Source organism: Sebastes umbrosus, chromosome 4 (assembly GCF_015220745.1).
Source record: "Sebastes umbrosus isolate fSebUmb1 chromosome 4, fSebUmb1.pri, whole genome shotgun sequence".
In the NCBI taxonomy this organism is placed as follows: domain Eukaryota; kingdom Metazoa; phylum Chordata; class Actinopteri; order Perciformes; family Sebastidae; genus Sebastes; species Sebastes umbrosus.
Genome location: NC_051272.1, coordinates 35818481 through 35836040, shown reverse-complemented (window position 1 = coordinate 35836040; position 17560 = coordinate 35818481). Strand labels below are relative to the sequence as shown.

Genomic DNA, 17560 nt, shown 5'->3' with positions numbered 1-17560 from the left:
TTGTTGGCAGTTGTATTTGTGACTTTGACGGAGTCAGGCTACCTGCTTCCCCCTGCGTCCAGTCTTTATGCTAAGCTAGGCTGACCACGGCCTCTGTACAGTAACACAGACATGATTGAAGATTGACATCCATCTGAACATCTCAATCTTTCACAAAAGGTCTCTTTTAAAAAGGCAATGTTTCGCCAACATTACTCAAGCAGTTTATGTTGCTTGTAACTTAAACATACCCTGACCATAGTAGAAGTAGAATGCTCATACAATGCTCATCATGCAAGTAGAACAAGTCTAAAGTCAGACCCAGTCCTTTTCTTTCTTTCCCTTCTAATTCTAATCTAAACCTATTCCTACAATCACTCTGATGCTGTTTTTCCCATTCTTTTTTTTTTAATTCACAGAATGAATGAGATTCCAGCTGCAACGTTGAAAAATTAGAAGTACATTTTCAAAATCAATGGGAAAACTAATTAACCGCAAAATGAATGCCTGATTATTTCAATTTTCCCCCTCACAATACCTGCATCCCATTGTTCAGCCAAACACAAAGCTGAAAGGTGCGAGCATGGTGTGAGCAGCGTTTTTGGAATGTGTCCTCCTGAACTGAAATGTAACGAGTAATGAGGCATAAATGAGAAAGACCTATAATGAAGTGACCTTGATTGGCTTATTTTAATTGTTCCAAATTAGAGCTGGGGGAGGTTGTTTTTCAAGCTAATTCACGCAATCAACTGCCAACCGTTGCTGTAAACTGACATACAGTGGAAAGCGTGTGTACTTTAAAAATAACTTGTTAACCTTTTCACAGCCAGGTGGTTCACACTTGAAAAAAACCAAATCATGCTCGGAATTGCATGATGACAGCATAAGTACTAGCACTGTTCTCACCAGAAAACCGACAGCAATAAGCGGTGTGTTCCGACACTATCTGGACCTCTGTTTATATTCTCCTGACAGACTGAATGACGGACTGCTGTGAAACACAAGAGGAAGTAGTGTGGCAATGTTAAAGGTGCAATGCGCAAGATGCGGGCAGAATTTTAGTTTAAAAACATTCAAAAAATGACATCATTAACAGAATGTAAAGAGGTGACAATGTTGACGTTATGTCAAAGACGTCTCTGTATTGTGTTGCAGAGATATCTAGTGAAATGAGCATGCTGACAGGCCCGTCCTGTCTTGTAATACCACTGATACCTCGAGAGGCGATAGAGAGTCACTGTAGCTGCCCCGAGGGCTGGTCAATAGTACATCCATGGTCGTGTAGTATTGATAGCTTGTTTATTGGATTAAATCCAAAGTTGCAGAAACGAGAAAAGGACTCACATACTCACCTCGTCCTCCCCGCCGCCAGGAGACTGACTACTCCACCGCGAGGAGACCAGGTGGCAGCTCCTACAGAGACAGACCTTCAGTTAGCGGTTATGTAGCAACTCAAATTCAGCCAACTGCAAACCACAGCACCGGGGTTCTGATCCCAGGGGATTTCCCCGACTCCCCACTGAATCAGCAAACTTTCTGTTGCAGCCGTTACAGAGGTTAGTTAGTTCCACCAGCGCTGGGGTTTGTGCTGGCTAAATGTGAGTTGTTTACACTAGACTGAAGGTCCATCTCCTCTATTCCCAGCAAAGTAGTTTTCTGGCTTCTGCCACTTTGGATTTAATCCCAATAAACTATCAAAGCGTACACGGAGTGTATACAGGGCCCTGGTTAGTGGCACAGTAAACACACAGATGGCTAACGTAAATTATAGGCCGACACCATACGTGAAGATTATAAGATAGCAGTGTTATTTCAGCCCATTCTCATTACCAGGGCGTCACACACTGGCGCTTTGTGACGGCCATCGGCGTTCGATACCACAGCACAATGCATCCTTTAGCACCGGTATGAAACGCATTTCCATTAACTACAACGTAAACCCATCCACGCTCAACAGTAAACGCTCAGAGAAAGCGCTGTGGTGACGTACTTAAAAAAAAGAAAGAGACACTCGGGGTGTGCGGGAGTGAAGATGGATCGGTCCAACAAACACAGGGCTTTCATCCAGGAGACCACTGTTTATGTCCCGTGCGTTACGTTTCACTTTCACTTCACAATCAGCTGATCGTTTGTGTTCCGTGTTCACAACGTCGAGTCACATTTGCGCCTTTAAAGAATGAGATGAATCAGAAGAAAACACAAAGTAGACTGCTGTGTGCTAGCTGTGAGAACCATTGTAAAGAAGAAAAAAAACACACTAATATCACCCAATAAAAAAAAGGAAAATAACTTGAACTTCAATTTAACTAAATAGATACTAAAAAAAAAAAAGTAAAAGTAGACGCACTATTAAAAAGCACAGAACTTGTGAGCATTTATCAGGTTTGAAGTTTCCAGATTCAAAGATTGCATTTCAGCAGGTACCATCTCCACATCACTGAATAATTTTAGACAAATATATCCTGTCAGATCATCTGACACCTGGGGAGTCGATGTCTTTAAATCTTTATTACGTGTCCTCCAGGTTTTCTGTGACTACCACGGCCACTCTAGAAAGAAGAATGTGTTCCTGTACGGCTGCAGTGTTAAGGAGACTCTCTGGCAGTCTGGCTCTGCTGTTAACACTGCGGGATTGAAAGAGGACCCTGGATATAGGGTAACACACAAGCACACACACACACACACACACACACACACACGCACACACACACACACACACACACACACACATAGCCAAAACCAGCCATAGAGGGTTCAGTTTAAAATGCTATGTGGTCCTCTTCATGTCCCAGTGGTGGAGTGGCAGTAAAAGCTCTGAAACCAGAGAAAACACTGTCAAAATATTTGCTGTGGGCTCTCAATGTCTCTCTCTCTCTCTCTCTCTCTCTCTCTTTTTAGACTGTCAAATATTTGCTGTGGGCTCTCAATGTCTCTCTCTCTCTCTCTCTCTCTCTCTCTCTTTTTAGACCATTCCAAAGACCTTGGATCGTCTCGCGCCGGCCTTTTCTTTCAACAGCTGCAACTATTTGGTAATAACAACAACAACAACAATTTACATTAACAATAATCTCTATTTCTCTGGTTGTTTTAAATATCATTGATATTATACCTGTATTCCTAATTTGTTGACAGTAAAGTCACAAAACAAATAATGCGATATGAAAACCCAAATCATATTTGAGCTGCTTCCATTTTCAGCTTCCTGAAAAGATTCCTTTCTGATTTTGAACAGGTGGAGAAGTCTCGCTCTGCCACAGCCAGGGTGGTTGTCTGGAGGGAAATGGCGTGCTGAGAAGTTATACCATGGAGAGTACTCACAATGGTTGCGACCAGGGAATATACAAGGTGTGTGTGATTGTGTGAAATATGTCCAAAAGGCTCTTTTATTCTCTGCAGTAAACTGGTGATACATGTGGCAACCTCTACTTCTTCTTCTACTCCGTTTACTGGCAGATTACAGCCATGCGTAGCCTATAGCGCCAATTCTGACCAAACTACACTATAGCCGAGTTATTCGCTCGAAACCAGTTGATGGAAACGCTCCTAATTCACATTTCTGTTTTGCAACATTTAAAAAGTTCACTTAAAATTTGACAATAGGATGTAAAAACGACTACTGTCAACGGTCAGGCACAACAGATGTGTGCCAATGTGTGTTGTAAGTTACTGTCAAGGGTTGAAAGTCCTGTTTTTCTTTGTCCCACCCTGGAACTTGTTATTGTTCCACGTAACTTTACATAACGGTCGATTGATATAATACGTCACTTGTGACTTGAATGCAAAAACGTCGACATAGAACATATCTACGTATCCGTGGTTTGCAGAAACATACAATGACAACATTTTTTTTTTCCAGCGTCAGGGCTGTGACAAACACAATCTGACTGTTTAGCGCCCAAGAGAATAGGTCGCACATCCTTAGTGAGTCTCTTCAACCTGCATTTTACTGCAACAGGCTACAGACACATTTGTGGGTCACACACAGAACATCATTGTGCTGGTTGAAGTCTCTCTCTCTCTCTGAGTGTAATTAAGTCCCAGGCTGATCACTCAGCCCCCCAGTCACCAGTTCTAACCTTTATTTATAGAGCACATAAAACCAGAGCTATAAAGAGCCTTCAGCACTTTATAGTGTAAAGTGCAAAAGCACAGTGTAATTAACGCCCGGCTGCTAATAACGGTATGATCATAGTTATGAGTGAAAAAGAGCTCACAATGAATGGTACCTTTCAACATGTAGGGAAACATCAGAATGAACGACATTTGAAGCAGAGAGCATTTGGTTGCATCATCAACCTACTTCAATTATGACTGATGTAAAAGATAATTCTGTTGTCATAAAACTTGGCTCTTGTGTTTTTTAGTTTTGGCCATAGTTCCTATCAACAAAAATAACATTGAACTTATTGCGCTTGTAGACAACTAACTAACTAACTAACTACAAAGAAGTCAGACAGGTCAAGCAACACAGATGATCAGACAGGCTCCCAAATCATCAAATACTGGTCAGTGGCCGTACGCTTCAAACTATGAGGCTCCAGCTTCCCCTGTAGCGTCAGTTTTGGACGTGTCAGGGACGTCGTGTCAGTTTCCGCTCGTTACATGCACAGCGTCTTTTCAAATAAACTTCCAACGGAGATTTACTTAGTTTGTATGTTTACTTACACAACAAAACTACTTGGTTAGGTTTAGGAAAGATCACGGTTTGGGTTGAAATAACTATGGTTATTGGCTATTTAGTTACCAATAAGTCGCGGTGTCTCATCAGAAGATTTAAATAATGAATGAATGTGTCCTCATTTGTAAACTCTGCGTGAAGTAAGCAGGATTTTGAAGAGGTGTGAGGGTGCGCGCCTTTGCCAACTAAAACCCCCAAATGGTCCTGCATTTCCGTGCATCCAGGTGGACATTTGAGGAGAATTCATCCTCAGGGGAACCAAATACTCAGTTAAATTCATCTGCTGTTTTCATGATACCTTTTCATGGACCAAAGTGTAGGTCCAGTGATATGTTGGATATCCAGTGATGCTAGATGAAAGATCAACCAACCAAAATCCTTAAGAATCATCCTCAAATACTGTATTAACATACCAAACATCTTAAATATCTGTTATAACAGTTGCCAGTATATCTTCCTGTTAATCAAAGTGTTGGATGGATGGACAGATTCATAGTATATAATCATCATTATGCCCGTAGCTTGCAGGCCAGGAAGGAATGTGCGATGTTGGACAACACATGTTAGCATTGTGAGCTGACCTTTCAACACACTGTTTACAGTGTTTTTTTCCATCCCATTTTTCTATCAACCCATTTCGCACGCTTTGCATCTCCGGTGGGGACGCACCAAAGTGTGAGCCGCTTGCTGAATGTCACTTGTGAATGTGTCAAAATGAGGACACAAAGTGGCATAATTACTTGGCATTTTACTGCAGGGAAAGATTGATATTGTTCTGCTCAGGACCAGGGATTTGGGGGGAGGTGAAGGGAAGGAGAGGTGATGAACAGAGAGAGGGATATTTGCATAACAAGAGGGTTTACCTTACCTACTGTATTATACAGTATTCAGCAAATACAGATGATGTGTTTTGTGCATGTGTCCTTTGTGGGGATGGCGCTTTGTGCTGGTTGATACTAACAACAAACTAACATTTTGGTGGAATAAAATACATTTGTAAATGTAGATTTTAAATGTTCTCTTCTCTATCCTGTGAAAGTGAAATTAACTAACAGTTAGATGAAACTTAAATATTAACATTAAATTACAGCCATTGATAGCAGTGCACCTGACAGCAATAACGGCAGCTGCAAATAACGTCCCCTCCAGGTCCATCAGTGCCTGTTCTGGAGCTTTTGACTATATCAAGTCATCTTAGTTCAAGATCAAGTCATCTTAGAATTAACTCTCAACTTGGTGTTAGGTTTTGTTTCACACTTGGACCTTGAGTCCTCATACAAGAATTACAGCTTGTTGAATTAGATGCCACGCAAGACACAATTTACTTCTGGGGTTCTTGTAGGCAATTTGGAGATTTTGGGCTACTTTTCTTCCTTAACATGTCTTCTTCTTTCAGACTAGTGGAAAGAAACATCCAAAATACACCTTTAGGTGTTTATTTTACTACTTTGTCTATTTGTGTCTGTAGATTTCCTCTAAATTCACCAAAAGTTAGGATTAGCTAATGCCTCATTTGCATATTTAAACGTAACATTTCAGAAAACTTGTAATACAAAACGTACTGGGGAAGTTTCATGGTGATATATATTAGTTAAATGTTTTACCCTACTCACCTCTAATGTCTTGCAAAATGTAGGGATTTTTTTACAATCCATATGTTTAAAGGCTGTTTTTCCAAAATGAGTTTTCCTTCATTCTCTCTGCGAGAAAATTTCCACTTCAGTAGCACTTACACCCACCAAACGTTCCATTACATTCGTTTCATTTCATTCCTATCTATATTCTGAAGGTTTTTACAGAGGGGTTTGTTCATACGGTATGTCATTTATAGCCTCATTTATACAACATTTTATTCCTTAAAAACATGCAGATTTTGTTTGCGCTGTTGACAGTATTTTCTGATTTATGGAATGATACCAAGCGATATCCAAAATTGACACTGTAGTGTCTCCCATTAATTTTGTTGTTGACAACATTTGCAACAGGTCAATTTAACAGGAGGCGTTAAAGCTGCAAATGGGGAGAAATGGAGCAAATATGATCAAAACAAATTATTCTTGTCACGCTTCACACAAACACACAAACACACAAACACACACACACACACACACACACACACACACACACACACATGCGCGCAGGGGGACTCAAACCCTGGTGTCCCCATTGGTCTCTTGTACGGCAGTCTTAGCTCTATTTAGCAGCTAATGTCCCCGCATGGGTGATTATTATTAACAGGGATTCTTTTCTTGTGTTATGCAACATACTATTAAGGACAATGTTGCTCAGTATGCCACCATCAGGAAAAAACTTTGTCAATTAGCTAAATCTAATGGCTGGATATCCATTAAATAGTAAATAAATAGCCAATTATCTACTAATAATAGGCAGGTCGTTATGGATTTCGAGTAGTGCCGTCATGCTCCCAAGGGGATGAACCCCATTGATTTCAATGACTCAATAACCGCTCCTCAAGCTCCATCCTTGGGATGTTTTTTTTTGTTTTTGTTTTTTCTTTCTATTAGCATTAAAGCGGAAGTAGGCGAGATTGGAGCAAATGCGATTAAAAAAAGTTATTTTTATAAAATGGTCTGTGTCCTCTGGTGTCATCCGGTGCTCCTAATAGCACCTGCAAGATTTCCCAGACCGGAGGATAACAAGCAGTAAGAGCTGATCTGGAGCCCGCCGTCTCTGAGCCAGCTGTCAATCACTCACAAACTCCAACCAAACGGTGAAACTAGGCAGCACTGACCAAATATGAATCAATATTATGTTACGTTAATGTCTATTTCTCTCCTCAAATGTTTTCAGAAACATCTCGTAGTGTACTGTTTAGCTCTAAAATGAGAAAGTTTGTGACCAGCAGCCAAGTTGAGATGAGTTGAGGAAATACCAAGCACCGCCCACCAGCCGGAGCACAGCCAATAGGAACGCTCTCTCTCTGAAATTACCTGTTATTGTCCAAAGTCTCCCGTCACGGATTAGATTTTTCTAAAGCCTAAAAAAAACAGAGCCATGAGGAGGTGCAGAAGTCTAGTTATCTCTCAGAACACTTGAATTTCAATATGCTGAAAGGTTATTATGGACATTTTTGCCCAATGATGCCAGAAATATACTGCCTACTGCCATTTTAAGGCATTATTGATTTCTCCTGATACCGAGTTCAGAGCAGTTTCTTCAGTCTATCATCAGACTACACAATATTTTTGTCTTTGATGATTGTCACCATGTCAGATCTAACGATCACAGCGCCATAAACTCTTGCAGTGTCTTTGTCGGGTGACTGGCAAGACTACACGTATGACCACGACCAATCACGGCACGTCGTATTCCACGATCTTGCGCGAGTTCGGACGTCATCGGGGAGGCGGTTGAAGCAACTGTCAATCATGGCGACAGAAGCATTGTGTTTGATGCTGGTGGTCTGGTGTTGTGAAAAGAAAAAGAAAAGAAAGAAAAAAGGGTTGTGGATGAGCTCCTGGGTGGCACAGAGAGGACGGTATGTGCTGTCCATACTTCAGTCAGTTTTGTTGTCCTACCTGACAGCAGTGAACTCGCCATCCTTCGTCCTTTTCTCCATGTTGTTTATTACCAAGTGACCTGACTGCGACTGCGCGCTGGAGAGAGCACCTGATTGGTCGACGCAAAGGAACACGTCGTTGAAGATGTCACACTAGACGTGTCGAGACGAAAAATTCTGACAGGCTAGATGTTTCCTCGGGGTGTCGTGGGGCGTCCCAGACGTGGCGTCGGTTGTCGTGTACTATGACACACTACACGAGATAAGAGGATCGATTTTCGCACACGACACTCATTAATCGTTCCTGATCCCCTACGACGGCCGTGTCGGGCTATAATCGGGCTGATATCGTGTAGTCTGAACCGGGCATCAGCTGTACTGTAAGAAGTGATTGGAATCACTTGCACTGGCACATACACAAATGCACGTGATGACACACGCACACACACACACACAGTACAGACATGGATCTGTATTCCTGCTGCACATGTAAAGCACTCTTTCTCACTCACAAATTGTTTTAGACAACCTATTACAAGCCTCATGGGAAATAGTACACCCATGGAGACAAAAACACACAAACAGCCACACATGAATTTACACAGTCTCCCGCATGCGCACACACACTACACACACACACACACACACACTACACACAGTGTTCTTTGTGTCATTTTTTCATGCAGACACTCACACAAAACAACGTTTATCAGGTTGACCTGCAAGAGCCAATTTTAAATGTCTGACCCAAAGTAAACCGGAAATTGCTGAATGCGACAAATTCATTCATAATTCATTCATTCTTAAGTCACTCATACATGCCAATTAAAGGGACTCTATGTAAGAATCAGAAATGCTTGTTAACAGCGACACCTGTGGCCGTTAAGTCAACGAAAGTCAGCGTCCTGTTGCTCGCGCTTGTGCTCGCTCTACATAGACATAAACGAGCATCGCTCAAAACAGTGAGGCGACACACGTCAGCTAAAACCACACTATCACTCTATATTTCAGCTGCTTGGCAGTAATGTTAGCTGACCAGACGAAGGTCTCTCCATGAATCAATGCTGATCCTGTGTTGTCCTGCTTCAGGACTCCCATCTTCTGCAGTGTGTAGTGTGCGCACATGCATGTGAGAGGTGGAGCGAGTGAGAACGAGCGCGGTGCGTGAGTGAAGGCAAGCAGGCAGGCAGAAGAGCAGAGCAGCATCGACTCCGGCCCTGGAGACCAAAGCTACGGTCTCCCCTGTGTCTTCTGACCGTGATCGGGGGGCCGGAGCAGGAAGAGTTAACACTGTTTTACAAGACGGACTTCACTGGATATAACTTTGTGTTTTTGGTGCTTCCGTGTAGTTTGTGTTGGAACAGCGTAGCCACACGCGAGCGCGCATGGGACACCGACCCGATTTATACGTGTAAGAAGTTACAAACGGTACCTTTAAGAAAGAATCTGTTCATACGAGTGGTTCTTGCACGAGGCCCAATATTTCCAACCTCCCACCCGAAGGAAACTTGACAGAATAAAAAGGGGGTCAGGCAGAAACACTGCACAGTGTGTGTCAGCTGTGAAAATAAATTAATTTATTTAGATAACATAAATGCAATCTTGAACTAGAAACAATTCATTTCAACTCTGTGTTTGTGTGTGTGTGTGTGCGCGTGTGTGTGTGTGTGTGTGTGTGTGTGTGTGTGTGTGTGTGTGTGTGTGTGTGTGTGTGTGTGTGTGCAGGGCCTGCAGACAGGAACCAGGGAGCTGCAGGAGATGGGCGTGAAGTTTTGCCACAGTCTGCTGTCTGTAACCAAAGACATGAAGCTTTTTTACAGCCGAAGAATCATCAGCCACATTGACCTGGACCACAACGTCCTGGACCACGAGTCTCACAAGTAAGACACATCCTAACAAGGCCTGTGAAATGTCCATTCTTTTTTGTCAAAATGGCCTCTTAGGGGGAGAAAAATGAGGATAGTCCTCCAAAATGAAGACATTGTCCAGCTGGTTATACTTCAACAGGGACAAAGTGGCCGGTATTTCATGCCTTTTTATTGGGCATCAACAAATATTCAATGTTCAAACACATATTGTCGGAAAAAAATGTTATACGTGCAAGTGCTCTATCTACAGACAGATTTGCTTAGAAATAGTCCATATATTTTTACTGCTAACGCAAAAAAGAGTGATGCACGTAATGCAAAACCAAAATTCACAACTACGAGATCTGCTCGGAAACTTCTAGCCCTGCGTCTCTCGCAACAGTTGCTGAGGTCAGCACAACAAGAGGATATGCGTGCGAGTCAGTCACACTAGAAGCCCAGCCTGCAGGTTTCCCAGTCAGCTACAACATCAACGGAGAGAGAGTTGTGTGTAACACCTCTCCCTAACTTCCTAACGAGCGAACAAGAGAACATCTGATTGTTTCAGTTTTTCCTAATGAACATGTCCTAACGTGCTCCGTGCGTCAGCGAACAGGCGCGGCGACGTAGGCTTGTTGGAAAGAACGCTCGCCCTGGCTCTATTTATGCTAAGTTTCGCGCACTTCCAACCTATTTTCACTGGTCAAAATCGATGCTGACAGTAACTGACAGTTAATCAACATCATGTAATATAGAGAGTGACATCGCTCATAGTATATCTCCATTCGCCAGAGTTCGCTCGCTCACTGTGCGTTTGGAAGAGGAGTAAGACGAGGATGGTGTGTGGCCGTCGCTTCACCGTTGTAGGGGATGTGAAAGGAACATTCAAACATGCTAATGCACATTCAACGGCATCACTCAGATGTAACGATCACCGGGATGAGGAAAAAACAACCCGGAACCCAAGTCCCTATCCCCGCTGCTTTCAAGCAGCCTTTAGACTGAAAAGCAGAACAGGATAAAACTATTACAGAAGTAATTGGCATTCACATTTGGTTACAGCCAAGGTGGAAATAATTGAAACACCTCCTAATGCACATGTTTTATTTTGTATTATTCTATTTATTAAGTCTTTTCCATTTCATAGCGTTGAAGATGCTTTTCAGTTTTATAACCTATTGTGAGTGACCTGTTGCCTTTTTGGGAGAGTATTTCAGTGTACGTACAGTGTAAAACAGAAGTGTTGGAAATGTTCCTTATTTTTATAATGAATACAGTTAATCAAAGTCACCAGTGGACATAATGCTGCCTCAGTCCCCAGCAGGAGGATTGTGTCTGTCTTTGACACTTGTTCTACTGGAGTATTACTTTTTTTCTTTTGACTGATGCAGATTCTGGTTTCCTTTAAAGTTTATAAAGATAATATAAGTACAGATAATTCTGTTATTTGTATTCTAAAATATAGTTGGATAGTTAAATAAGTATAAGTTTTTGTTCAGTAAGGAGATAAGCAGGACTCCATTACTAGTAGCATATTTTTTTAAGGTAAAATGTTTTATTTTATACTTTTAGTGCCTTTGCCAGGGATAAAAGTCATGGCCAAATTGCACAATAATACAAAAAAAAGAAATTCGCTGCAGTCACAAAACTGTTTACTCTCCCGCACGCACCTGTATTAACAGGGCAGACTGCATGTCAGCACCATAAATGACATTTATATAACCACATTAACACAAAATCATACTTTCTCTACAGTCATCTGCTTCATTCGAAAACCTTAAAAAATCAAAGCTTCAAATGTAAAAAAAAAAGAAATCTTCTGGCCATCCAGTTGAACAAGTGAGAACCAGACTGACTGCTGAACCCAGCCGCTGTTTCTCAAAGCGGAGGTTGTGGCAGGCGGGTGTTGGGAGAGGAGCGGTTGATGAGGTCAGATTAGAGCGGAGAGCCGCTGCTGCTGCAGGAGGAGCAGCAGCTCTCCACAGCACAGCATATGTCAATATGAAATTAAAATGTGTACATTAATAAAATAACAATAACTTTAACCAACTAGTATTTCTGGCGCTGACTAGCGAGGGTAACAACGTTTAATGATTAATCGACTAATTGCCCACATCCCTAATTCATTCAATCAAACATTACGTTAACATTAGCGGTTGTTGCAGACACACCTGGCGGAGATCTGCATTCTACTGAGGGCACCTGTTTAGTGTCGGTGTTTCCACTTTTTCTAAACCTTCTAAACTACTGATGTTGGTATCACTTTGCACAGAGAATCATCCTCTAAGGAAGCATCAAAAGGCATCCTGTGAAATGTAAGAAATTGCCAACTGAAGCGTGTGTAGACGAGACGGGTGGAGATTGACAGATGGATGCGTCAACATGCTCACATGCTTAAAGCTGAAGTAGACGAGATTGGAGCAAATATGATTCAAAAAAGTTATTTTTATAAAACGGTCGCTATATCGTGACAGTAGTACATGAAACAGGTATACTGAAAAAAATCATGGTCCTCTGCGTCATCTGGTGTCCTCCGGTGCTCTTAACGGCATCTGCAAGGTTTCACAGAATGGAAGAAAACAAGTAGTAAGAGCTAATCTGAGGTCCGCTGTCCAGCTGCCGTCTAAAAGAGCCGGCTGTCAATCACTCGCAAACTCCGACCAAATGAAATGGTCTGTGATTGGTAAAAATCTGCCGTCAGATTTTCTAAAGCCTGTAAACAGAGCCATGAGGAGGTGCAGAAGTCTTGTTATCTCTCAGAACACTTGGAATAACAATATGCTGAAAGGTTATTAAACAAAGTTACGAAGCGCTTTACAATAAAAACTAAGAGTAAAAGTAAATGAAATCCAAAACATAGTGTCTAAAATGATTTCAACAACATGAGATAAAAAGCAAGTTTGAGAAGAGAATTAAAAGAGGACAGTGAGTTCCAGCATCTCAACAACAAAGGAACGATGCTCTGAAAGAAGAATCATTTTCACACTTTTACAGTGTGTGTGTGTGTGTGTGTGTGTGTGTGTGTGTGTGTGGTGTGTGCGCGCGCGTGTGTGTGTGTGGCACGAGACATGAGACGTAAGCGCTGGTAGCTTTGATAACACACACAGCCCTTCTTGGTTCAGATATGCTGTGCCGTGGATCCCTCACTGCAGTGATTGATGTGTGGATCTAAAGTGGAGCTGAATGGCTTCTATTGATTTTCAGACACCCGTTCAATCTCCCCGGTGAGCTGTGACAGCGCGAGGTGTGGGGGAGGCTTCTCACCTCAATACACATCTGTCCTGTATTTCTTGTTTAATTTCATCTAATTCTCAGAGTAGTTTTCTCAGTTTTCTTTCTTTCATTTGTCTCTCTTTATCCTTTCACTGTCTTTTACTCGCCTCTGATTTCATTATTCTTTCTTTCATCCCTTTCTTCTTCTTCTCCCCTCCTTTTCCCCATATTCTTTTGATTCATTCTGACATATTGCCACTTTTTTTGTTTGTCTTCTTTAGTCTTTGTATCCATTTTTGCATGTCTCTCATATTCATCTCATCTCATCTTCAACCTCTTATCCGGGGTCGGGTCGCGGGGGGGGGGGCAACAGCTCCAGCAGGGGACCCAAACTTCCCTTTCCCGGGCCACATTAACCAGCTCTGACTGGGGGATCCTGAGGCGTTCCCAGACCACTGTGGAGATATAATCTCTCCACCTAGTCCTGGGTCTTCCCCGTGGCCTCCTCCCAGCTGGTCGTGCCTGGAACACCTCCATAGGGAGGTGCCCAGGGGGGGGGGGGCATCCTTACTAGATGCCCGAACCACCTCAGCTGGCTCCTTTCAACGCAAAGGAGCAGCGGCTCTACTTCGAGTCCCTCACGGATGACTGAGCTTCTCACCCTATCTCTAAGGGAGACGCCAGCCGCCCTCCTGAGAAAATCCATTTTGGCCGCTTGTACCTGCAATCTAGTTCTTTGGATCATCACCCAACCCTCATGACCATAGGTGAGAGTAGGAACGAAGATTGACTGGTAGATCGAGAGCTTTGCCTTCCAGCTCAGCTCTCTTTGTGCGGTAAAGCGAATGCAATAAGCGCCCCCGCTGCTCCGATTCTCCGGCCAATCTCACGTTCCATAGTCCCCTCACTCGCGAACAAGGCCCTGAGGTACTTGAACTCCTTCACTTGGGGTAAGGACTCATTCCCTACCCGTACTGCGAGTCGATCCAGTGAGTGCTGGAGGTCATAAACCGATGATGCCAACAAGACCACATCATCTGCAAAAAGCAGCGATGAGATCCTCAGCACACCGAACTGCAAACCCTCCTCCCTCCGACTACGCCTCAATATTCTGTCCGTGAATATCACAAACAGGACTGGTGACAAAACGCAGCCCTGGCGGAGGCCAACCCCCACCGGAAACGAGTCCGACTTACTGCCGAGAACCCGAACACACTTCTCGCTTTGGGCGTACAGAAATTGGATGGCCCCGAGAAGTGACCCCCTCACCCCATACTCCCGCAGCACCCCCCACAGTGTCTCCCGGGGGACCCGGTCATACGCCTTCTCCAAGTCCACAAAACACATGTAGACTGGATAGGCATTCTCCCAGGCCCCCTCCAGGATCCTTGCAAGAGTGAAGAGCTGGTCTGTTTGTTCCACGGCCAGGACAGAATTCTCTCATATTATGTATGTATATTATTATCCTTCATTAATTTTCTCCTTTCTGGTTTGTTCTCATCTTCCTTCCGTCTTTCCTCCAGCCTGTTACACTCCTCTTTCAACACATTACTTGGTCTAGGTGTGCACTATGCTTGTCAGAACAGTTAAGCAGTATTACACAAAAAATGTCGTTCACCATTTATATGTGAATGAAAGAAGATCTATCACTGATTTCTTCTCATTTACAGATAATGAAATGCTATGCTGCTGTGACCTCTGCCTGTATATGTCTGTCTAACTCTCTTTCATATTTCCCATCTTTACACACAACCTATAGTAAGAATGAGATGATGTTTTGTTTTTTGTGTTTACAAAAAATTAAAAGAAAATTGCCTCCAAAATGTAAATTGGATCATGGCTCCGGGACACGATGGTGCTGCCAGATGCTTCTTTTTACCTGCAGAACGGCATATTGCAAAGGAGGTTCATAATAATATGAGAACTAACATCCCCACAAATTAGAAACTTGTGCCCTCAAACTATAACTTGTTCCTTAAATAACTAATGTGTGCATTTGATATGCTTATTCAAGGTTTAGTCACCTCAAATAACTTCATTAATTCCGTTGAATTAATACCAGTCATTTCTATCAGTCGGTGCTGTTTTTAAATGTATGATTTATGCCGTGTCATACTGTGACTGTTTGCTGTGTGTTTTGGACTCCTCCAGCACATCCAAAGCTCATGTTGGTTTTGACGTCGCTATTCGTCTACGGCAGGATCTCCAAATTTTTTTCTCTGAGAGCTACTTTGACAAAATGAAAGTGGCCGAGAGCTACTCCTATTTTATATTATTAGTTACATTTATTCACATTGCTCAGCTCCACCCAAACCAGCTGAATAAGCTTCTTTTGTGTGAATATTTAGAAAATGTTGATATCCAACTCTCACATTTTGACATCATCAACATCTTAAATTCAGCAGCATGTGCATGTTTTTTTTTCTGTATGCATTTCTTTACATTTTCAATGTGTCAAGCTCACACTATTAAATTCACATCAGATTAATGTTGTAGAAAACTAAACAATGTTACTTATTTTACTTGTCCTTATTTTCTGTCTGTCCACATATCACTGTATCACATCACTTCCCTTCACATTCCCTTCATCATCTGTAGTTCACATGCATTGTATTACATGCATTCAGTCTTTTTAACAGTTAGTTAAAGACAAGACAGCCAGCTGGGCCGTATCGATGGAGTGAACCGACTCATCACACTGGATGGAAAACCATTTGCACCTGTCCATGTCCCGTTCTAGCTGCTCCACAGCATCCGCAGACAGCGCAGACACTCTCCATGCCACAGTATTAGCACCGAGTTGTACATTGGCGATAGCAGATGTAATTTCTGTTTTACTTTTATTGTCCTTGAATAGTGTTTCAGCCACCGCAGTCATCGCCTCTTTTACAATGGCGGCATCTGTGACAGGCTTTTTGTGCTTCGTTTTGTGCTTCGGTGATGTGGCGCTCGACGTTACGTCTTCTACCGACTGACACGCTCACACCGCAAATGAGACACACACACTTGTTATTCACATTTGTGAAAAACAACTCTGTTTCCCATTCCTCATGAAAATAGTATGTTTTTTGCTTTTTCTTGGCCTGGCTATTTTCCGCGGTCATTGTCAAATCTGGTGTGTGCTCGCTAGCCTGCTAATATCTCCTAATGTTACGGCGTCACTGACGTAACCAAACTTGACAGCAGCATAACTTGTTTAACTGACAGCTGATTGGCAAATAATCAGTTTGTGTCAGAAGGGGGCAGGATGTCTTATCAAATTTGTTTGCCTATTCTTTGAACCTTTGGCGAGCGACTCAGGAAACGGGTCGCGAGCAACCAGCGACGTGTCGGAGACCCCTGCTCTACATATTCATGAAGAACAATTCCTTTAACAGCAAATATTCCAGTGCAAGAAACTACCAAGGTCACATCATACTTACAACACTCTTTGTTTGCTTATTTAAGCCTGCTGGGTTTGGTTTCTCATGCCATCGCCTCCAGTCTCTTCAGATACCTCTGGACTGATATTACAGACTTCTTCTGAAACAACTTTCCTCTTGTTGTTTTGTAGCAGAGGAACTTTTGAGAGTTGAGCTCTGGGAAGCTTTTTTGGCAGAAGCAGACCCGAGGATATAAAAGAAATCTTTGTGAAAAGGAAGAGCTATTTAGTAAGTCTTAGCTGGGACTGCGGAGTTTAAGGCCGAGCCTCCAGTGCCTTCGCCTCCTGTGCTCTCTCACGGAGCCACAGAAGACACTGACTGCCTCTCTTGTTCTCTCTCTCTCTCTCTCTGGGTTTCTGTCATTCTCATGCACACTCTGTCTCTACAACACATACTGTCTGTCCTTATCTTTTTTTTTTCTTTTTCTCACCCTGTCTCTCTCTCTCTAGCTTTCTGTATCTCTCTCTCATTGCACCCACAGGATCTTCACCATGTCTTTGAAAAAAACGCTGTTAGAACTCTTGCTCAGCACTACGATTCACAACCAGTATGGCAGCCTGCCAGGGCTGCAACCTGCTGTGCTCAGTGGAATGCATTTAGCTCTGCCCTGATATTCTCTTTCAACTGCTGAACTAGACTTGAAACGAGCAGCTCTTTGTCAGACAAAAGTTACACTGTAATATTAGGATTGTATTGAAAATACTATCGCTATAGCTGCCCACTATAATTACATTCTGCTGCCATTTACCACTGAGCAGGTCCCCAGGAGTCATTGTGGTTACAGCAAGTGCCTATACCTGTTTCAATGTCCATATGGGCACCTGACTGTTGTTTTAACAGACTTGAAAAAATGTGAACCTGTCCTTCAAGAAGAACAGACAGTAAATACGTGACAACATCT

At 42.7% G+C, this 17560-nt stretch overlaps 1 protein-coding gene across 1 annotated transcript in view; it reads left to right on the top strand.

The window, feature by feature from the left end:
* The window catches only part of LOC119487018 (cytosolic carboxypeptidase 4), a 167487-nt gene that overhangs the window by 139514 nt on the left and 10413 nt on the right, over positions 1-17560 (top strand). Inside the window, 5 exon segments of the mRNA XM_037767639.1 lie at positions 2504-2635; positions 2946-3008; positions 3212-3257; positions 3260-3324; positions 9903-10057. Coding sequence (XP_037623567.1) covers positions 2504-2635; positions 2946-3008; positions 3212-3257; positions 3260-3324; positions 9903-10057 — 461 coding nt within the window.